Source organism: Prionailurus viverrinus, chromosome D3 (genome assembly GCF_022837055.1).
Source record: "Prionailurus viverrinus isolate Anna chromosome D3, UM_Priviv_1.0, whole genome shotgun sequence".
Lineage (NCBI taxonomy): Eukaryota > Metazoa > Chordata > Mammalia > Carnivora > Felidae > Prionailurus > Prionailurus viverrinus.
Window position 1 is genome coordinate 78916565 of NC_062572.1, and position 22395 is coordinate 78938959.

Sequence of the window (22395 nt, forward strand, 5' to 3'; positions counted from 1 at the left end):
TTCACTTTTTCAGCAGCTATGTTTGACGGTGGCCTCAAAATGGCGGAAGTGGGGGGACCGTGTTCTCTTGCTGTAACTTTTTTCTTTTTTTGGATTTGATACCGTCAGAGTAAAAGATCACATCCTGAATGTTTGGAAACAAAAAATCGAGATGCAGAGAGCCCTAGGGTCAGCGTCTTTTTCGTCTCCACATTTGCACTCACCAGCGAGTCAAATCAACATAAGACTACCGTGTCTCCCAGAAGTTTGGAGCCAAATTGGGTATTTCAGATTCCTGGTTCTTTATCCTCCAAGTAATCATTGCGTTCGCTTAGAGAGGTTTCCTGTTACAAGAGCCTGCCCTTTCCTGCTTAGATGAGAAAAAGTACCAGCACGTGTTGGAGGAAGTTTCCACGAAGCAAACGGCTATGGATTTTAGCCCCTGGAAGGCAGGGGCTCTTACTGTGTGGTCTGTCACTTCAAGCGGGCTCACGGTAATAATCGCTGAGAAAATCCAAAGGGGCCACAAGGTCTTTCAAAGCGCCACGACACCTTGTGGTTCGCAAACTTTGGTCCTCAAACTCCGGAAGCACCTGGAGGTCTTGTCACAGCACGAGCACCTTTGCGGGGCCCGGCCCTCAGAGGTTCGGGGTCGGTGGGTCTGGGGTGGGGCCTGAGACCGTGCATTTCCAACAGGTTCCCGGGCGATACTGAAGCTACTGGACTGGGGACCCCCTACTTTGAGAACCTCTGACCTACATACATCCTTTCAACTGATCTTCCCCATCCCCCTTGGTTTATCCTTTCCACTTACCAGCGAGTAAACGGGACTCAGAGAGGCCGTCTTCTCTACAGACCGGTTATTTTCAGACACCGTTACAAGCTGCTACTAGTTACGGGGAGCCACAAGTAGAATTTAGATGCAAAAAAAAAAAAAATCGAATGATAGCAAAATGCATTCAGGGCTCGCTTGCCAAGGTGGGCGGGCGTCAGGCCAGATGTTTGGCAAATATGCTCAAATGCTCACCGCAGCCCGGCCAAAAAGGGTGCTCAGTTTAAAAGTGAGGGAAGAGGTCCCGAGAGGTTGAAGAGAGGGCAGAACCGGCCAGAGCCCGGGTTCTGTGTGTGTGTCTCTCTCTCTCGTGGCACGTGGCTTCTGGGGAGCCGAGGGGAGCCGGGACTCGGGGTGCAGGACACGACTGGCCGTGCTGTGCCAAGGGCCGGTCAGTGAAAATGCCCCTAGAGGAGAGGGTGAGCTCTGTGATTTCAGGCAGGCACACGGGAGAGCGACTCCGATGGAAAACCCCCTATTTACGGCCGAAACTTCCAAAGGTTTGACAATTACATTCCCCCATTTCAGAAACTGATTTTAGATTTGCAGAGCCGGGTTACCCACCAGCTCTCATTTGTAAATAAGTCTCATTTCCGCGGGGACTTCTTGAGCCTGCAATGTTTACGCGCCAAGCTTCCACCAAGAGAAACCGTGAGTCTCTTGGAGCGGCTTGCGCCTTCCTTTGGAGGTTCCTGGTTCACAGGTCCGGCTGTTTGGAATGCATCCCAACGAATCCGATCAAAATTTTGTAAACCTGAAACGGAAGAAGGGACGTAGAAGGGACGAGAGCAATTGGGCTTCAAATAGTGAGTGTGGCAGGTGTGATGGTGTCTCCTTTGCTCCTCATGACAACCCTAAGGTTATGAGATGGACTTTGATTCCTGTTTTGTAGCTGGGGAAACGTAGGCACTTCAGGGCGGACGGTAACACCTGTGCTCTCGTCCAGGATTTTTAGGAGCCACGGAGCACGCTCTGAAATGCTTTTCGTGGCAGAAGAACGTGCCGGCCATCTGGACCACAGAGACGCCGGGGGGCGTGTGCTCTGCGCTGAATGGCATCCGGGCTCTGAGCCTCCTCTGGATCATATCCGGGCACACCAGTCAGATGACTGCCTGGCTGTCTTTGGGTGAGGAGAACTCACGGGTCTTTCCGAGCAGTCGAGGAAGAGGGCCGCTTTCGGGCGAGGGGATCGTGTTGGGCCCGGGACGCGAGCCTGCAGCCTTCCTTCTGTTTTAGACACGTAGCCGTGACCCGCCCCCCCCCACAAGTGAGTTTTGGGAGGGCCCAGACCGATGCCCAGTAGTTGCTCCCCCTCCTCATGGGTGGAAACCAGGCACCTGATGACCAGGTGAACAAGCGACACCCGAGGATCACACATGCGTCGTCCAAAGAGCCGGGTTCCCTCTTGTCCTACTCGACGAAGCCAGAAACTAACATGTTTTTTTCTCCTGGAAAGATAGTCAAGCATAAACAGATAAATATTATGCACCGGTGTTAAAGCCGTGTTTCTCGGCCTGCTGCCTCACTCTGGAAGCAGCACAGGAGCCGCTCCGGGGGGGGGGGATGTGCACCAGGTCAAGGGGATGTTGCTGACCCCCCCCCCCCCCCACCCAGGAGCTGTGGGCACCGTGAGAACAGGAAGCAGTTCAAAGCCTGAGTTACGGTGGTTCCATGGCAGATACTGTCAGGTGCCTCAGTCACCATTTCTTATTCCGATCTGTGTTCTCTTCAGTAAGTTGTGGGGATACACAAAATCCTCTTTTTTTTTTTTAATGTTTATTTATTTTTGAGAGAGACAGAGACAGAGCGTGAGTGGGGGAGGGGCAGAGAGAGAGAGGGAGACACAGAATCCGAAGCAGGCTCCAGGCTCCGAGCCGTCGGCGCAGAGCCCGACGCGGGGCTCGAACCCACGAATCGTGAGATCACGACCCGAGCCGAAGTGGGACGCTTGGCTGGCCGAGCCCCCCAGGCGCCCCGAAATCCCCTCGATACTATGAAAGTCGAAGGTGCCTCTCTTGCTTTTTTTGAAAACGTAAATCACATGACTTCCTTCGGTGAAACAGAAAGGCAGCTGTTTTTATTGTTTGTTGCAGATAATGTGCTTGAGTGGAAAAGCAAAGTGCTTAAAAACCCACTGTACCTTTATTCTCGGAGTGGCCCGTTCTATCTTGGGGTTGACACGTTCTTCCTGATCAGGTAATGTGGTGTTGTGTCTGCTGTTGTCCATATGGCTGTGTGTGTGTGCGTGCGTGTGTGTGTGTGTGTGTGTGTGTCCAGCGATAAGCAAACAAATAAACAAGAACAAAATCGGAGTGTAATAGCTACTAGGAAAGAAGAGCACAGCAGTTGTGAGAGAGAGCGGGTCGCTGTTTAGACTTGTTGGAAAAGGCTTGTCTGATGAGAGACTACTGTGGCTACAAGGAGTCCCAGTGTGGCCCTGGGAAAATCCTGGATAAGAAAGATTCAGGCCAAGGGAGCCACCAGTGCCGAAGAGCTAAGGAGAGAGAGAGAGAGAGAGAGACAGAAACAGAGAGAGACAGAGACAGAGATCCTTGTTAAAGGAGCAGAAAGAAGGCCGAAGCATAGTGAAGGTGGGGAGAGAGGGAGTGAGCCGGGCAGGGCCAGACCACAGAGGACCTTGTAGCAAGACTCAGCAGCCCGGACTTTAGTCTTGGTGGGACGGGAAGAGGTTGGATTGCTTTTGTTTGAAAGCGATATCATCTGACATTTTAAAAAATGATCACTCTGGCTCCTGTGTTCACGGCAGATCTAAAGCAGGCAGGGACAGAAGCAGGGAGATCCATCAGGTGACCTCTGCTATACTTCCGATGAGAAACGATGAGGCTTGGAGGGGAGGGGGGGAAGGGGAGGGCCGGTGGGTGGGATAGAGTGAGAAGGTCATGTGCAAGATAGGCTTTAGGTGTGGAATTGTCAGGACCTGTTGATTGGATGTGAAGGGCGAGGAAGAGAGGACTTCAGAAGGACTTCCGGCTGGGCTCAGGAGCTGAGATGGGGGGTGGGGGGGGTCTGTGTGGGGGTGGGTGGGAGGAGGAGGAGGGGTGGGGGGTGGCTGGCATTCGCTGAGCAGAAAGCCTGGAGCAGAAGAGAGCCTCGGCGGGAAAACCAGGCCTTCTGTCGGAATCAAAGGGTGCCAACCCGGTGAAGATAACCCAGACACCCAGGTAGTGGTGTTCACTCAGCAGGGGCTCCGTGGGCCGGGAGCTCAGTGGAAATGTCCAGGCCAGAGATGGGAACTTGGGGGCCTTGGGTTACGGGCGGCAGGGAGGCCACAGAGCTGGCCCGGATCTCGCGGGGAGGAGAGCACAAGCAAGGACAGGGCAGGGTTAGATATGCTAGGACCTCCGCCGCCCCAGCCCGCAGAAGTGGGGGAGAAGGGGAGCCCCCACGGAGTCTGAGAATGAGCGAACAGGGAAACGAGACGGGACAAGCGAGACACTGCGGGGCCCAGGAAGCCAAGCCAAGGCCGCGGATCAGGAAGGAAGGGCAACTCTGTGGGAGCTGAAGAGACGCGGAAGTGCCCCCCCGTATCTGGCGACGCAGAGGGGTCCCGGTGCCCCTGTCCGGGGAGTGGCCGCGCAGCCTGGGCCGTGGGGCCAGATGGCAGGGCGTGGAGACTGTGGCGGGGGGCTGCGCCGTGCGTGGGCGGCAGGGAGCGATCAGGAACGCGAGGTTTCTGAGAACGCGTCCCCATCGCACGCTGACACGTTGGAAGAGAAAGCGACCCCCCGATGAATGCTGCGGAGGCTGTTGGCCCAACAACAACGGAGCAAGCTTCCGATAAGTGCCCCATCGTGCCTCTTGTGCTTTGTGTTTTGTTTTCTGGTGGTTTTGTTTCGTTATGTTTGTGATTTTAAATTTTTTTTTAATGTTTATTAATTTTTGACAGAGAGAGAGAGACAGAGCATGAACAGGGGAGGGGCAGAGAGAGAGGGAGACACAGAATCGGAAACAGGCTCCAGGCTCTGAGCCGTCAGCACAGAGCCCGACGCGGGGAGCGAACTCACGGACGTGAGATCATGACCTGAGCCTAAGTCGGTCGCTCAACCGACTGAGCCACCCAGGCGCCCCGATGTTTGTAATTTTAAAGTCCGTGAAATTCAAAAGGGTACAAACCGCCGGATTAGGAGAGAACCAGCCTGCGAACAGGGCAGAGGGGGGACGAATGACCATCACTTTCGGCCACACTTACTTCCCCGAGGTCCTCGTGGCTTTCCCTCCCTTCCTTCAGCGTTTGCCCAAATGTTACCTCCCAACAACGCCTGGCTCGTCTCCCTTGTTTAACACGGACCCACCACACTCTTGTCTTCATTTTCCCTGATTTATTTCCCCTCTTTACCTAACCTTATAGATGCCACATATTTATTATTCATGTATTTATTGTCGGTGTCTCTCCACTGTACTGTAAGATGAGGCTTCTTTCTGTTTTGTGTCCTGCTGTCCCTGGAGCCCAAAGCAACGCCAGGCATACGGGACTGCCCAATAAGGAGTTGTCGAAATGATTTCTTAGTTGTTTTAGCTCAAGCTTCTGGTGTGACAGGTTCTTGGGGGTAAGGCAGAGAAAGGAGGGTACAGAATGAGCTGAGACCCGGTCACCAGGTGGCCAGGGTGACAAAAAGGGGCCCAGACAGGCGAGGGTCAGAGGCCGCTTCTGCGGTGAAATGGGAACCACTGGGCACCAGACTTGCCAGGAGGGCATAGCTGGGTCTAACCAGGCAGGCAAACCCGACTGCAGAGACCTGGGGCAGGCCCCCGCTGGGTGCGGAGGTCGGCCCAGGGGTCGGCCCTCAACGTCCAGAACTCTGTTCCCTGCAAGAGGACCTAGCAAGAACAAGGCCAAAAAGATGGGGCTGGCTGGCGGAGCCCCAAGCCGTGGGAGGGAGGCTGGCAAGGACAGATCAGCATGGCTGGAATCAAAGCCAAAAACTCAAGCTGGAGAATTGCCACCAGGAGGGAAGAATGAGGGCCTGGAAAGCCACTGGTCATGCCCGGACTATCAGTGCGAATCCCTGAGACACCAGAGCCGCCGTTGGGTCAGCCCTGAGATACCCCAAAACCCCAGGCCAAGGCTATGAAATTTCAGAAGTCCAAGAAAACTGCAACCCTGCACCCTTTTATTGGTAAAAAGACGACATATCCGAACCCTGGCTCGCTCTGGGGCCCGGGGAGTGCTGGGCCTTTTATCAGTGGTTCTCAGAGCATGGTCCCAGTCCAGCTGTACCTGCGTCATCTGAAAGGCTGTTAGAAATGCAGGTTCTCAGGCCCCACCCCGGGCCTCACTCAGCTAAGAGGCCAGGACTCCTGTTTCCTTCCCGTCCAACGTTCATTTTGTTTACTTTCTTAATTTGTTAATGTTTATTTATTGATTGTTTATTTCATGTAACATAATGTTCATGAGAGAGACAGAGTGCCAGCGGGGGAGGGGCAGAGAGAGCGGGACACACAGAATCCGAAGCAGGCTCCGGGCTCCACGCTGTCAGCACAGAGCCCGACGCGGGGCTCGAACTCACGGACCGCGAGATCGTGACCTGAGCCGAAGTCGGACGCTCAACCGACCGAGCCACCCAGGCGCCCCCGTTTTGTTTACTTTAAAAAGTGCGCACCGGGGCTCCCGGCTGGCTCAGCCAGAAGAGCGTGCGACCCTTGATCTCGCGGGTCACAACGTCAAGCCCCACTATGGGTGTACAGATTACTTACAAATAAGTACACGTAAAAAAAGAAATGCACCGATTCTTTTTACAGAAACATTTCATTTGGACAATGGAAATCTTACTAAGGGACCCCTAGTATCGCCATCGTGCCAACAGCTTTTAACCTGTTATTCCGGACGATTCTCCCATTAAACCCGGGAAGCTGGAGCCGGTATCATCATGCTCGTGTTTACAGATGAGAAAGTTGATGTGCAGAGATGAAATCAGTTGCCCCAGTCCCCCCAGCTGGGAAAGTTCGAGTGAGAACGGGAACACAATGCTTGTTTCACGCCAAACGCAGGTCTTTACCGCCACGTCACGCACACATGTACGTAGCGAAACCAGACTTCTGACCATCCCTGGTGACGGCTCGGGAACCTTCTTCTACTTCTCTGGCTGACTTCACCCATTCCTGTTGCGGGATGGTGCTCCCCGCGGCGGGGTCGGGTCTCTGCATCTTCCCAGCTTCCTACAGCAGGTTCTCCTGCTGGCAGCCTGTTTCCCTGCCGGCCTTCTCTTTGTCCTCTCTCCGCGCTGAATGGCTGGGTGTTGCCTGGCCACACACGGAGACCCTGATGCATTCTTTCCCGAAATTAAGAGGAGCCTGGAATCGGAATTGGCTGGCCTACTTCCACATCTCCACACTCCCTTCTACACGTCTCTATAAATTGCGTTCCTATTATAGTGAATCCGACTTGCTGCGTTTCCAAAAAAAAAAAAAATCATGCTGGCAGAGAATCAAGGCATTCTCTAACCCTGCCTGATCCCTTCCAACACACACGCAGCCTTTTTTTTTCTTTTGGCCACAGGAAATGCATTTGTTCCTTAGAGAAACACCCGCGAGGCCCATTGGCATAAACGTCGGAAGGTCAGGAAGCTCACTCACAGACTCGCTTATCATCAGGTTGTAACTCAGAGATGTAGCCTGTTTCTTTAGCTGAACATCCTGGGCAACAAATTTGTCATCAGGATGTGTCGGTTGAGAATCTCGGGCAACCCGCTGACCCTCTGAGCCTCGATTTCCTAGTAGGCATGCAGGGATCGTAGTATCTTCCCTGCTACCGATCACTCACTCAATCGACATTTATTGCAAAGTAGGTCGGTATGTCTGGAGAAGGACAAGCGACACCATTAGTGAAGGTACTTTGAAAACGGTGTGGCCCTACAGAAGTGGAAAGCGTTGACGCTGTCGTTTCAAAAGGCCAACGCGATAGCTCTTAGTGGTGTTCACCAAATATTTCTGGCTCTCTTCCTTCCGGGCACTTGGTAACAGTCAACTTCCCGGACCCGTTGTCGTTAGGTGGAATCCAGGTCTGGCCAAGGAGGGGTGCCTGGGGTTGCCGTGATGCTAAGAGCTTTAAACATGTCGCTTCTGGGCTAGGACATTTAATTGCAGGTTTGAAGCCCTCCAAAATGCTCTTTTCTCTGCCGTGGTCACCAGTGACCTTTCAGACAGTGACCGCTCCTTCAGCCCGGGTGCCCTAGTTTGGAAGACGCTGAGGTCAAGGCGACTGGCCGTGGGCATGTCGCGCGAGCAAGAAAAAAACTGTTACTGTTTTCGTGTTGGAGATACCTTGTTACTGCTGCATAACTTACTGTACCCTGATGGAGACAACCAAATTAATCATCGGATGAACTGTATCATTGATAAGTAATTCCTGTGGCTCTTCTCTTTCCTTCAGTGGTTGGCTAAGCGCAAGGTCATTTCTAAGGATGCATCAGAATTCGGACAAAGGAACAACCCTTAATGTCATCCTCAGATACTTCCTCAGCCGCCTTACAAGGTAGGTCTGTTTATAAAATGTCTCAGTCCATTATTGCTGTGTAACAGTGTATTGCTTTTTAGTCTTTAACCCTCTTCTGAAGGAACGTTCGAAGCAAAGTAAACGGAGAGAAATCGTTTTCTTCATGAAGTTGGGTTTTGCTGTCTAGCAGCTTTTGCCAGCGGAAGATGCCGATTTTCGTGATATTTGCCCTAATAGAATTTGAACTATATGAAACCAGCAGAAACCTCCTTATTCCTCCGCTGACGGGCAGCAGATTTCCATAAATGTGCTGTCCGATTTCCATGGAACGTGTCTTCAACGGGAGAATGTGTATGTCTTGTACGAACTAGTGGTAATTGTGTCCTGTAAATAAGAGTACCGATGGTGATGATAAAAATCAAATAGGATACAGCAAAGAGAGGGGCTGGTGGAAGCTTGGGGTGATGGTGGTTCTGCTGGGGGGGGGGGGTGGACGTGGCCCTCCTTACGAATGGGTGGTTGGTTGACGCAGGAGGAGATAGAGTCCTGGGACGGAGGATGGAACCCGTGATGCAGTAAAGACACAGGGAGCTTGGGAAGCAGAGGAAACTTCAGCTCATGGAACCCACCCCTCCTTTTGTACAGTCTCTAAATCACGGTTTGTTGCTGCCTGAGCTAGAGCTGGCTCTCGTTACTTATGGCCGTTGCCTCTCTTGTCACGCTTCGTTGTCACAGAGCGGGAGGGGGCTGTTGCAACAATCTTGTGGGCTAGGAAAATGGAGTGGGTAAGTTCTGACTCTGGTTTGTCAAATCTTTCATGCTGGCTCAGTCCTCTACCAGCTATGTGACCTGGAGGCAGTGCCTCACCCTTTCCGGGCTTGAGTTTTCTCATCTCAAAACATGGGAAGAATGACGGCACTCACTCCACGGGACTCTTGCGAGGATTAACGTTGATTTATTTTTGGGACAGAGAGAGACAGAGCATGAACGGGGGAGGGGCAGAGAGAGAGGGAGACACAGAATCGGAAACAGGCTCCAGGCTCCGAGCCGTCAGCCCAGAGCCCGACGCGGGGCTCGAACTCACGGACCGCGAGATCGTGACCTGGCTGAAGTCGGACGCTTAACCGACTGCGCCACCCAGGCGCCCCTCTTGCGAGGATTAAATGAGAGCATGTGTGCTGAGAACTCAGAGGCACGTGTGACACACAGTAAGCCCTTCTGCAAGTAGAAGCTGTCGTTGTTACCGTGGTCACCACTCACACCTTTTAACTTTTCCGGAAAATAGTTTAAGAATGAGTATGGGCTACGGAATGGGCCTCTATTGATTTCTTTTCACCATGGCCTTTGCGGTTTCTTCCAAACTCTATTGAATGTAGCCCTTGTCCTGGATGCTTGACAGACTCCTTATTCCTTTTTTTGGGTGCGTGGCCCTGGGTTTAGCATGTTGTGCCCTGTGGTCTTCTGGAGGGGAGGAGAGGGACCGATTGACATTCAGGCCACAGGTTCTTAGTGATAAATGCTGATGCGGTGTTAGGGGGTGGGGCGTGGAATCCAATGGTGGCATCCGATCCAGAGCGTGGTGGGTTCTGCCTGGGAAATCTACTTCAGAAGAAAAGTCCTGTTCTGGGGACTGAAGGACAGGAAGTGTTTTAGCAGGCAGATAAAGCAGTAGTGTGTGTGTGTGTGTGTGTGTGTGTGTGTGTGTGTGAGAGGTCTTATGGGTCAAGATGGTGGTGAGGATCCCCGTGAGGAAACTATTGCAATATCTGGGGAGGATAGCGGATCTGGACTGACAATTGGCCGTGGGAACGGAGAGAGGGCAAGTCAAGGATACTCAGAATTTCCAATCGGCACAATATGGCGGACGGTGGTGATGTTCTTGAGGAGGGAGCTCTGAGAAAGTGGCAGATTGGAGCCAGGAAGAGAGAGTCCAACCCGGGACATAACTTTGTTGAAAAATCGGGGGAAACATCACCAGCCCAGTTTGAACTCACTCCGTAAGGGAAACGCAGTGCGAAAGCAGCCACACTCCCAGCCTCTTTGATGGTCTCATTCTTGTCAGCAAAACCCACTGTTCTTACTCAGTTATGATCAATTACTTGCCTACTTATCTCCAAGAGGACTGGAAATGAGATCATTTGTTCACTCACTCATTCTGTATTTTTTATACGTTTATTTATTTATTTTGAGAGAGAGTATGTGTGCATGCAAGCACACACAAGTGGGGGGACAGAGAGAGAGAGAGAGAAAGAGAGAGAACCCCACACAAGCTCCACACTGTCATTGCAGAGCCTGACGGGGCTTGAACTCATGAATTGTGAGATCATGACCTGAGCAGAAATCAACAGTAAGGCGCTCAAACAACTGAGCCACCTAGGCACCCCTCTTTCTGTATTTATCGAGGGCCCACTGTGTGCCAGGCACTGTTGTAAGCCCTGGGGATTCAATAGTTAACAACCACGCAAGTGCCTTCTGGCCTGGAGGCTACGTTCCAGTGACCAGAGATGGATAATCCATGAATAAATATGCGACATTAAGTTGCAATATACAAATGCATTTCTAGCAGGTCAGGGACCACAGGTGGCACAAAGTGCTTATTTGGAGAAGGAGGCAAGATGGGGTCTTCTGGAAGGGTAGTCAGGGAAAGTGACCTGTGTCAAAGGAAGTAAAAGAATGTTCTAAGCAAAGAGAGTGCTGTGGGGGAAGAAGGGCCCATGTGGGGGACAGGTGTTAAGGTCCCGAGAAGGGAATGTGGCTGGCATGTTTCAGAAACCGCGGAGAGCCCACTGGAGTGGAGAGAGCAGCTTGGAGAACAGGAGGGGACGAGGTCAGAGAGGTGGAGCGGGGCCCCGTGGCCAGGATCGTAGAGGGCCTGTATGTTGCTTTAAGGACCTTATATTTTACTGGGGCACAAGAAGCCTTTGGAGGGTTCCAGCAGGGGAGTGGCGCGGGCCGAGTCACATTCTCCAAGAATCACGCTGAGAATAGACAGTAAGAGGACAGGGGCAGGAGACGGGGGACCCGGGAGCTACAGCAGCTATAAGAAAGTGCAAAACGCCAGCTTCCCGGGGTAAATCGGAACAAAGATTATGTCACGGGAAACAAGGAGAGTAGATGTCTCAGACCCTTAAGACTGTGTGATTATTCCAACTAGGGGTAACATGTTAAAAATCAGGGGTTTGGGGGCACCTATGTGGCTCAGTCGGTTATGCCTCTGACTCTTGATGTCGGCTCAGGCCATGATCTCATGGTGGGGAGACTGAGCCCGAGCTGAGCTCTGTGCTGAGTGTGGAACCTGCTTAGGTTCTCTCTCTGCACGCACGTGTGCTCTCTCTCTCAAAAAAAAAAGAAAAAATCGGGAGTTTTTGTTACAATAAAAACATTACTGATAAAAATATCTATCACAGAAGGTTATACACTAAAATTAAGGGTACCCACTGCAGTCTCACTCCCCCGCGGGGCACCTTTGTTAAGGGTTTCTTGTAAATTCTCGCAGATACTTTCCATGTACTTACATAGTTACAGGCACCGGGTTTTTTTTCTTTTTTTAATGTTTATTTATTTTTGAGAGGGAGAGACAGAGCGCGAGCAGGAGAGGGTCGAAGAGAGACGGAGACACAGAATCTGAAACAGGCTCCAGGCTCCAAGCTGTCAGCACAGAGCCGGGACGTGGGGCTCGAACTCACAAATTGTGAGATCATGACCTGAGCTGAAGTCGGACACTTAACCGACTGAGCCACCCCCGTGCCCCTGGGTTCTTTCTTTCTTTCTTTCTTTCTTTCTTTCTTTCTTTCTTTTCAAGAATATGATTATACTATAAACCATGCTATTTTACAGGTAGCTTTTTTCACATAATGATTTCATGTTGGCATATCCATCTGTTGCATGCAACGACCCACCTCACTGATTTTATTTTTTTAAAGTTTATTTATTTCTTTTGAGAGAGAGCGAGTGGGAGAGGGGCGGGGGAGAGCGGAGAGAATCCCCAGTGGTCTCCAAACTGTACTGCAGAGCCGGACATGGGGCTTGGACCCACAAACCGTGAGATCATGACCTGAGATGAAACCAAGAGTTGGACGCTTAACTGACTGAGCCACCCAGGCACCCGGCACCCCACTGATTTTAAAGGTGGCCTGGGATGGCTCTGTGTGGGTGGACAGTCGTGAATGTAACGTGCCCCTGTTAATGGGTGTGGTGGTAATCCCAAGCTTTTGCTATCTTAGACAATGATTCATTTTTTTTTTTTTTTTAATTTTTGGGACAGAGAGAGACAGAGCATGAACGGGGGAGGGGCAGAGAGAGAGGGAGACACAGAATCGGAAACAGGCTCCAGGCTCTGAGCCATCAGCCCAGAGCCCGACGCGGGGCTCGAACTCACGGACCGCGAGATCATGACCTGGCTGAAGTCGGACGCTTAACCGACTGCGCCACCCAGGCGCCCCATCAATGATTCAATATCAATACACTTTTGTGCACATGTTTGGGGGTAAATTTCTAGAATTGGTGGTTTAGTGCATCTCACATTTTGATGGACATTTTCCACTTTCCCTTCCTACCCACTGGCTAAGAGAATGCCTGCTTCTTGTACCTCGCACGACAGCCAATATTGCACTTTTTAATCTTTGAAAACCCTCCTAAACTTTCAATCTCCCAGCAGCTTGGACAAAAATGAAGAACAATTTACATTTATGCGATTCTTTCCATGTTGCCGGCTGTTTTCTTACTGATCTCCTTTGATTCTCAAAAACCCTTAGGAGGCAGGAATCATGATGCTCCTTAAAAGAATCTGAGGAATCATCATCCCCCCCCACCCTGTCCCCCTAGAAGAGGAGAGAAGTTACATGATTTTCTCAGTAGGAGCATTTCGACAGAACTAGAAGTCACATATCCGTAGCTCTGCTCCTCAAGGTGAGGCCCAGCCTCTGCCCTGCCCCCACGGGCCCCCCCCACTCAGAGGCCGAACTGGGGAGGACACAGCCTGTACCATACTCCCCCCTGAGGGCATCTGACCTGAACTCCGTTCAGAGGGGAGCGGGGGGGGGGGGGGGGGGAGGGGGTGACTTACTGTCCCCAGGGAGGCGACAGATGGTGAGAAGGAAGGCTTGGGAGGCGGAGCCCAAGGCCTGGGGGAGCAGCTGTAGGACAGCTCGGTCAGATGGCTAATGTGGCGGGGCCCTGGCCCAGGCAGGGCTCTGTGGCTGTTGTCTGAGCTGATCTGGGGAGATGCATTTTGGCCCAGTCAGCAGCCCTTTCTCTCTGTCCGTGATCTGCGATTCCAGGCTGCTCCTGCATGCCCCCAGCCCTCCTGTCTGCTAGGCACGCCTATGAAGGATGTATCAGCGTGGGGAGCACCGGAGGCCGACAGGTCTGGGTCCCGGCGCCCACGGGGCAGCTGGGTGCTGCCCTACGACTCTGCTGGAGTGTGGACCTCCAGCAGTCCGGCCCTTCCCATCTGTCACAGCCAGCCCGGGGCCCTGACACCCTCCCCTCCCCCCCACCCCCGCCTGAGATGCCCGGAGGTGCTGCTGGGCCCTGTTCTCAACTGGGAATTTCTACATATGTCCTTTTAAAAGACGGCTGTTGATCGTAGCTTACCCGGAATCCGTGCCGGGATTGCGTCTGCCCCCCTGCTACGGCCTCGCTTCGAACCTCTGCACCAGCGATGTCCAGTAGGTGGCCACCAGACATGTGGCCCGCTGAGGTGTGCCGTGAGCGTACAATGCACGCGGGATTCTCAAGACTCAAAGAAGGAAGGATGGAAAACTGCTCGCTAGTTTTTTTTTTTTATAGCGATTACCTGTCGATAACATTCGGGATACGCTGGGCTACGTAAAGTATATTATTGGACTTCATTGTGGCTGTTTCTTTTGACTGACAAATGCGGCTGCTGGAGAGTCGAAAGCAGGTGGCAGATAGGGCTGGCATTCTGTTTCTAAAGGACACCTGTGCCTTTCCCCCACCGTCTTTGTAGCTGGGAAGGAGGTGGGGTATGAAGGAAGGGAGGGAGAAAGGAAAAGAGAGAAGGAGCGAGGAAAGGCATTGTCATCCAGGGTGGCCGTAGGGGGAAGGATGTGAGCTGGTGGCAGACCTCAGTGCCGCTGGGTGGTTGGGCCACCTTGGCCAAGTCACCCAAACTTCTGTGATTTCCCCATCGGTAAAATAGAGGTACTTTTCCCCTGATGGGAGTATTTCTTTTTTTCTTTTCTTTTCTTTTCTTTTCTTTTTTTTTTAAAGTTTTTAAATTTTTTTTTTCAACGTTTATTTATTTTTGGGACAGAGAGAGACCGAGCATGAACGGGGGAGGGTCAGAGAGAGAGGGAGACACAGAATCGGAAACAGGCTCCAGGCTCCGAGCCATCAGCCCAGAGCCCGACGCGGGGCTCAAACTCACGGACCGTGAGATCGTGACCTGGCTGAAGTCGGACGCTTAACCGACTGCGCCACCCAGGCGCCCCCTTTTTTTTTTTCTTAATGTTTATTTTTGAGAGAGAGAGAGAGAGAGAGCACACAAGTGGGGGAGAGGCAGAGAGAAAGGGAGACACAGAATCGGAAGCAGGCTCCAGGCTCCGAGCCGTCAGCACAGAGCCCGACGCGGGGCTCGAACTCACAAATCACGAGTTCATCACCACCTGCTCAGTGACTGACGTATGTTTGCCTCAGCAGCACCGGAGCCCCGGGGTGGGAGCTCAAGAATTTTTACCCACGAGCGTAGGAACGTTTGAGGTGTGGGCAGCTGGTCGCCCACCCAGCACAATCTGTTTCAGAGCGTCTCTGTCGCTCACCCCGGGGACTGAATGGAACCACGGTGGAGAGTCCCCTTCTCTCTTCTGGCTCTTTCCTGCCAGGTTGCAGCCCCTTCACATGTATTCGGTGTGCTTGCTGGCTGGATTGTTCTCTCTTGTTCCCTGGGGACCCGTCTGGGAAGTGCCCAAGTTCCACGTGGATAACTGCCGGCGAGCGTGGTGGACGAATCTGCTGTTGCTAAATAATTTCCTGTGGGTCCAAAACGCGGTGAGTCCTGCGTCATGGGCTGGGAACAGGCAGATGGGCACGAGCCAACGCGGGGTGTCACTTCACACGGTTCATGAACTTTCCAAGGGCCGGCCTGGGTCTGATGCCCTTTCTTCTGGCACTTTCTCTGGAGTAACAGTGAAGCCATACGAAGGGGGTGGCTGGGGGCAGGGAGACTAGCCTCTCGGGATGGGTGAGTGTTACCAAACCAGCCTTGGCAGGGGCAGTTGCTGTGAAAAACGGAGGGAGGGAGCAGGGTGGTGGGCACTGAGGGGCCAACCGTGCAGGTGCGTGTCCGGAAGCGGCCAACCTTGCTCCGTCAAGGTTCCATGTCACACCCCACAGAGAAAGGACACTTGCCTTACCCCCACGCAGACGGCCTGTCACTGGGATGGAACATTGCACCTCACCTGCGCCATAATGAGTCGTTTTTCCGTTTCAAGCCAGATCAGACAGAGCCACAACATCTGTCTATACTGGCTGGGGCTTCCCCCGAAGCCCTCGGATCCTCACGATGACATCCGAGTCAACGAAAGTGAAATAGGGGTAATTGAATCGTGTGTGCCAGGTGCGGACCGGCCTGGGCCCCACGTGGGAATCAGGGGCGAGGACACGAGCCAGCCACCTGTTTGAGGCAAAGCCCACCTTGGTCCTTGAAAGCGGACGTGTGAGGGCCGTCTGGCCTGGAGGTCTCACCGATCCCCCACCTCGGGCACTTCCCTTTAGCGGGGACAAGGAAAGCTGTCGCTTGTGCTGGATAAGTCTGGGCTCTCCAGGACCGGATTGGGGACTGGAGGGAGCAAGGAGCCTTTTACCTCCGGAGCCCTGGAGGGAGCTGCCCCCAGGAACTTCGTCGCGTTGAAGAAGAATGAGGCAGGTAACTGGCTCATTTCACACCAACCCGGACAGCCTGCGGACAGATGTGGCTTTGGCCAGACGACCGCACGTCCGTCACACGTGGGAACTCTGGGCTCTCCGGCACAAGCTCGTCTGGAGCCAGGCTTCCAATCTAGATGAGCACATTCCTTCCCCGGGGCTGGGGAGGGCCGGCAAGGCAGGGAAGAGAGGACAACAGGGACCCTTACCGGCTCTGAGGGCACCAAAACGATAATTGTCCCTTACATTCGTGTGACGGGGTGGAGTTGAGTTCCTCCAACTGCCCTGGGAGCTTAGCTTTTACTGCTTTTTTCAAGAGAGAAAGCTCTGCATTTCCCTTTTTTTTTTTTTTTTAAATTTTTTTTTTCAACGTTTATTTATTTTGGGGACAGAGAGAGACAGAGCATGAACGGGGGAGGGGCAGAGAGAGAGGGAGACACAGAATCGGAAACAGGCTCCAGGCTCCGAGCCATCAGCCCAGAGCCCGACGCGGGGCTCGAACTCACGGACCGTGAGATCGTGACCTGGCTGAAGTCGGACGCTTAACCGACTGCGCCACCCAGGCGCCCCTGCATTTCCCTTTTGTAACCTGGCAGTCACAATACTCAGCACCTAGGCTCCTTACAGGATTAAGTGAGATGAGGTATGTGAAATCCTGTGGCCCCAAATTCCTTTCTCTTCCCTTGGACCGCCCCCCCCACCCCCCCACACCTCCCCAGCCTCCAGCTCCTGGAAGGTGAGCGAGTGGCCCCGGTGAGTGACCTCTGCTTCTCTCGTTTCAGTGTAATGGCTGGACGTGGTACCTGGCCAACGATTTTCAGTGCCATCTCATCACGCCCGCGATCGTCCTCATCCACAGAAAGTGAGTGTCCCCGGGACCGGCGGGTCTGGCCACGGGACCTCTCCCACGGCACTCCCAGCGAGCGCTCCAGCTCCCGGGCAGAGCAGCCTTTGCGATTTAGGAAGCGAACTTTTCAGAGCAGTGTGGACACCGAATCCTTTCCTCTTGATCTTTCTCCACCTTCTCCTCCAAGCTTCGTCCTGCACACACCCCTCTGTGGTTTTGCAGGGTCGTAATCAGGGCGGGTGTAATCTCTAGTCTCAGTCTTTTCCGTTCACCTGTCTTTGTAAACATTTCCGCGTAGCGACACGATCCACATACTCCGCGGTTTTAGGGTTTCTATGCCATTGTTATGGTCGGGCATCTACATTATTTCCAGTGTTGCATGACTCCAGATGGCACCTCAGTGGCTGTCTTTGAACGTACTGCTTTTTCCTCCTGTTCATTTCCTTGGGGACCCACTTCCAAGTGGAATGACACTAGGGCAAAGCGCAGGAACGATTTCTTGCTGCTTGTTACATATTGTGCGGTTGTTCTCCAGAAAGAAGGAAGTAATTACCGCGCCCCCAGCGATACATCAGTGTACCTGTTCCCCCCATCAGATATTTATTACCGTAATTTTTGTTAGTTCTAGAAAAGCTCTCAGGCCTCAATAATTCACGAGGACACTTGTAGCTTGTGGAATATCCATGCCATATCTTAAAAGATTTTTCCCTTTTTTTGTTGTTAACATACATGTTCAGTGTAAGAGGTATGGGAAGATAGTAGGGTGAATAGAGGGGAAAACCATCACCCTAGCCCCATTCCTCACTCAAGAAGAGGTGAATTCCCTGTCAATATTTCTGTGTTTCTCTTCCTGATCTTTTTCCGCACCACTTTTTTTTTTTCAACGTTTTTTATTTATTTTTGGGACAGAGAGAGACAGAGCATGAACGGGGGAGGGGCAGAGAGAGAGGGAGACACAGAATCGGAAACAGGCTCCAGGCTCTGAGCCGTCAGCCCAGAGCCCGACGCGGGGCTCGAACTCCCGGACCGCGAGATCGTGACCTGGCTGAAGTCGGACGCTTAACCGACTGCGCCACCCAGGCGCCCCTGGCACCACTTTTTAAACATGAAAGGCTTCTGTGTATATACATCAGTATCTTTCTTCTAATAGTTACATGACGTAAGCGTTTTCTAAGCGTACTTCTAAGAGACACAATTTTATCTATTTATTAAAAAAATTTTTTAATGTTTATTTTTTGAAAGAGAGAGAGAGAGAGAGAGAGAGAGCATGAGTGGGGGAGGGGCAGAGAGGGGGGGGAGACACAGAATCCGAAGCAGCCTCCAGATTCTGAGCTGTCAGCATAGAGCCGGACGCAGGGCTCAAACCCACGAACGGTGAGATCATGACCTGAGCCAAAGTCGGTCGCTTAACCGACTGAGCCACCCGGGCGCCCCTATTTATTTGCTTTAAGTAAACATAATTTTAATGTGTGTGTAACGTCTCATTCTATGGAATGAACTGTAATCTCCTTACACCTTCCCCTGGTGTTAGATACTTGGATTATTTCCAATTTTATGCTTGCTTTCGTGAATAATCGTCTGATAACTATTTTCGTGGCGATCAGAGTCTCCACTCTGCTATTTCTTTGGAATGCATATCTTTAAGGGGAATCCCTGGGTCAAAGAGCATGAATGTCTTCTAGGCTCTTGAAGCATAATGACAAATTGCTTTCCTTAAAGCTTCTATCAATGTTCAGTCCTCTGGCCACACCAATTACACGGTTGCCAATATGGAATGTTCCTAATAATACAAAACAGAATATAAACCTTGCTATTTGGATATGTAAGAAAATAGTCATTTTTTTCCTATCTAACTTGCAAGTTTTTCACTCCTAGGGGTGAAGCGGAGTTCTAAATACGCCTTGACCTGCTCTATATTGTGGTTACCTGTTACTACCCTTTGTAGGACAGACATTTGAATCACAGGCTGACCCATGAGGTTGCCTGTTCTAGCCAAATGCAAGCGTTCAAGCCATCCTGATTTTAATTTAATCTAAGAATTAAACACCATAAAAAAAATCAAAGGGAAATCTGCTTTCTCACATATCTTAAACACACAATGCTTTCTAACTTTAAATGTACAGGAGCTGTTTTTTGGTTTTTGGTTTTTGTCTTTTTACTAACCGGTAAAAAAAAAAAGTTCCATGGATACCACTCAGCACAGAGGTGGTTTTGCTGGTATAGTGAGTTTGAGTCAGAAGACGTGGCAAGCTCTTCCCTACCCCGTCTCCTGAAACAAAAGCTTCTGAATCAAATGGCTTATTTTCTCAGAGTGGGGGCTGGGAGGTGGAGAGGGCAATTTTGGATAGCATAATAGAACTGATAAGAGCCTATGAGACTGAAATAAAATCCGACGATAAGATGGAAATGAGATCTAAGAATCACATTGCTTTCTATCTTGGAAATGAAGGTTTAAAAAAAAAATAGCTCCGAACATCCTCTGGTAGAAAGACGTACCACTCTCTGCCTCCTTGATTTTTTTTTTTTTCAACGTTTATTTATTTTTGGGACAGAGAGAGACAGAGCATGAACGGGGGAGGGGCAGAGAGAGAGAGGGAGACACAGAATCGGAAACAGGCTCCAGGCTCCGAGCCGTCAGCCCAGAGCCCGACGCGGGGCTCGAACTCCCGGACCGCGAGATCGTGACCTGGCTGAAGTCAGACGCTTAACCGGCTGCGCCACCCAGGCGCCCCTCTGCCACCTTGATTTATACTGACACCTCCCAGGATGAAATCGCTGAGAACGGTGGGGGTTAGGGATTAGTGTGCCCTCCCACTCTCACCTCAGCGTGGATCAGACAAGGAAGGTTGAGAGTAGGTCAAGGTGGCTTTGGGATGCTGACCTCCCTTCCTCTCCCCTTCCCTCCCCAAGCCCCTTAGAGAGGGTGGGGATTCCTGGGACACTCCTGGGTCGCTGATCCCTGCTGCTGCTGGAGAGGGGCTCCCTGAGCAGGAGGCTAGACCCGTTCAGGCCCCCAGGGCCTCCACGGGGGTGGACTCTCCCTCCCACAAGGCAGTCAAAGCCTCAGAGCTCCAGGGGCAGGGGAGCACCTGGCCCAATTCTCTGGGGCTGTCGCAGGCCTCGGCTCTGTGACGGACTATGGCTGCTCCAAGAGCTCTGGAGACCTTGGCAAGCGCCTGCGGGGAACAGGTGGGGCAGGTGTGAGGCCTCTGCAGGCCCGGCAGCCCTGGCAGAGGAGGAAGGGCGAGCCTCCACAGGTCTCCTCGGAGGTGGCATTTGCAGCAGGATGTGCTCATTGCTGGTACAGGTATTTGTGAAGAAACGGTGAGAAAAATCCTGTGGGGCATCCTGGCCAGGGTGCTGGGGGCTGACAGGCTTTCAAAGAATACCAGGGTCTTTTCAGACCATTCCTTCCTCCTCTTGGGCTATATGGCCCCTGAACGGGCCCTTCTGAGGGACCAACCCTCTTGAGAGAATGGGGATAGTGGGTGGCACTTGAAGCTCTGGCCTTTTCTCAATCCCACGGTCGTAGGAGGAGCCCCTCAAACAGGCAGAAAATACAACCACTGACCCGAGCTGGCAGAGGGCACCCTTTGGCACAGGGTCGGTTTCTTCTGAGGCCTGTCGCTGTGTCTTCACGCGGTCTTTGCTCTGTGGTTGTCGGTCTTCTCATCTCTTCTCGTGAAGGTACCAGTCACATTGGATTAGGGCCCATCCCAATGGCCTCGTTCCACCTTCATTATCTCTTTAGAGACCCTATCTCCAAATAGAGCCACATTCTGAAGTGATGGAAGTTAGAATTTGGGGGGGGGGGGGGGAGGACAAAATCCAGCCCATAACAGTGTAGATTAGGAGGCTTTATTAGTTTTATTATAGAGGCGGTTAGCCCGTGGAGACTTGTCTGACTCCTGGGAGGAGGTGCCATGGGTTGGGCTCAAGTCTCCCAGGGAGTTAAACAAATATTGACTTGGGTGCATGCAGGTTTTTATTGGATGGCCTTACTGGATGGTTAACCATTGACCTAAGACAATGAATTCTTAGTACCTCCTCACTCTAGACCTACTAGAATAGGTAGTAGGTGGGGACCTACTCGAGTGTCCTTGTGACTTAAGACCCCTGAGTCCCCAATGTCAGCATCTTTCCTAGAGGCTGTCATGAAAGGTAGATTTTCAATTCCTCAGCTAAAAACCAGCACTATACAAGCTTGTGGCCGTGCAACTACGTTTAGCTTCTAAATGGTGGGAGGTATATAAAAGGTAGAGCTGTTTTCCTTTAGAGAACACACTTGTATAGAATGCCAGTAATCCAAGGAGGGCAGAACTAAATGGTCTGGCAAAAGGAACAGTAAATAGCATTGTTGTCATACCTTCCCAGCCCACTCTCACAGCAGACATTACTAATCAATCACAGCACCACTGAGCTAACACTCCTCCATTCCGAGCATTAACACTAACCTGGAATTGGCACTCTGGGTGAAAATCATTTGCCGTTTGCCTCACTCATGATAAACGAATGGTCCCTTATCCCCTCCTCATGAAGAACCGTGGCAACTTCACGCAGCAGAACGGGATTGTCAAAGGCATCATCTGGGCAGGGTTATGCCTGGATAGTCTTACGCCTGTGTTTGACATTCCTTCTATACTACTGCACATCGTCTTTGTCCCGACCCTCACGATTCTGAGGAGGTGCAACCAGTGCTTTACTCTAACTCTAAAGCCTATGTCCCTAAATCTCATTTCCTGCCTCAGAACCTCCTACATACTACAGCTGGGCCTCCTTCGGGATCTTTCTTGGCCTTATACATGTGTAGTCCCAAAGTGTGGAGGAATTAACTTTCGGGGAGCCACCCTTGGCTCATGGGGGATAAAAGACACTAGGAAAACGCCTCTTTCTTTCATCTTCCACGACAGTTTTCAGGCGCATCTTCCACAGAACATTCTGGAAGAATTGAGTACTGGCCACCTTGACAGCACATCCTTGTGTTAGTTTTCCCTGCTTCCCTGTTCTACATGCCATCCCTCATTCCTACCCCCACATCAACTCCCCGCACCCAGACATCTGACTCAGATTGCATCTGGGTGGGGGGAGAATCCCTGGACCGCCTCTTACCCTAACCCCGTCCCTGCGTCCCCCTGCGCCTGACCGTCCTTTCTCTCCAGAATCAACCACCATTTATGTCCGCGTAATGCTTCGTGGGTGGCAAGGAACATTCCCAAGCATGGTCACATCTTGAGCCGCACAGTACATTTCAGGGTGAAGATGAGGAAAATCAAGTTCAAGGTCCTGCCTAGGGTCACACAGCCAGTAAATGGTCACATTTAAAGGCTGAGCCCGTTCTCTTGACTCACAGCTGCCCCACATCAGCCTCTCTCAAAGGCAGGCCTGGCAGGAAGGGCC

At 52.0% G+C, this 22395-nt stretch overlaps 1 protein-coding gene across 1 annotated transcript in view; it reads left to right on the forward strand.

The window, feature by feature from the left end:
• Nucleotides 1–22395, forward strand: part of LOC125148680 (O-acyltransferase like protein-like) — a 65269-nt gene that overhangs the window by 30616 nt on the left and 12258 nt on the right. The window contains exons 6-10 of the mRNA XM_047826672.1: nt 1758–1937; nt 2905–3007; nt 8202–8303; nt 15110–15275; nt 16934–17013. Of these exons, the coding sequence (XP_047682628.1) occupies nt 1758–1937; nt 2905–3007; nt 8202–8303; nt 15110–15275; nt 16934–17013 (631 nt within the window). The remainder of the gene's footprint in view (nt 1–1757; nt 1938–2904; nt 3008–8201; nt 8304–15109; nt 15276–16933; nt 17014–22395) is intronic.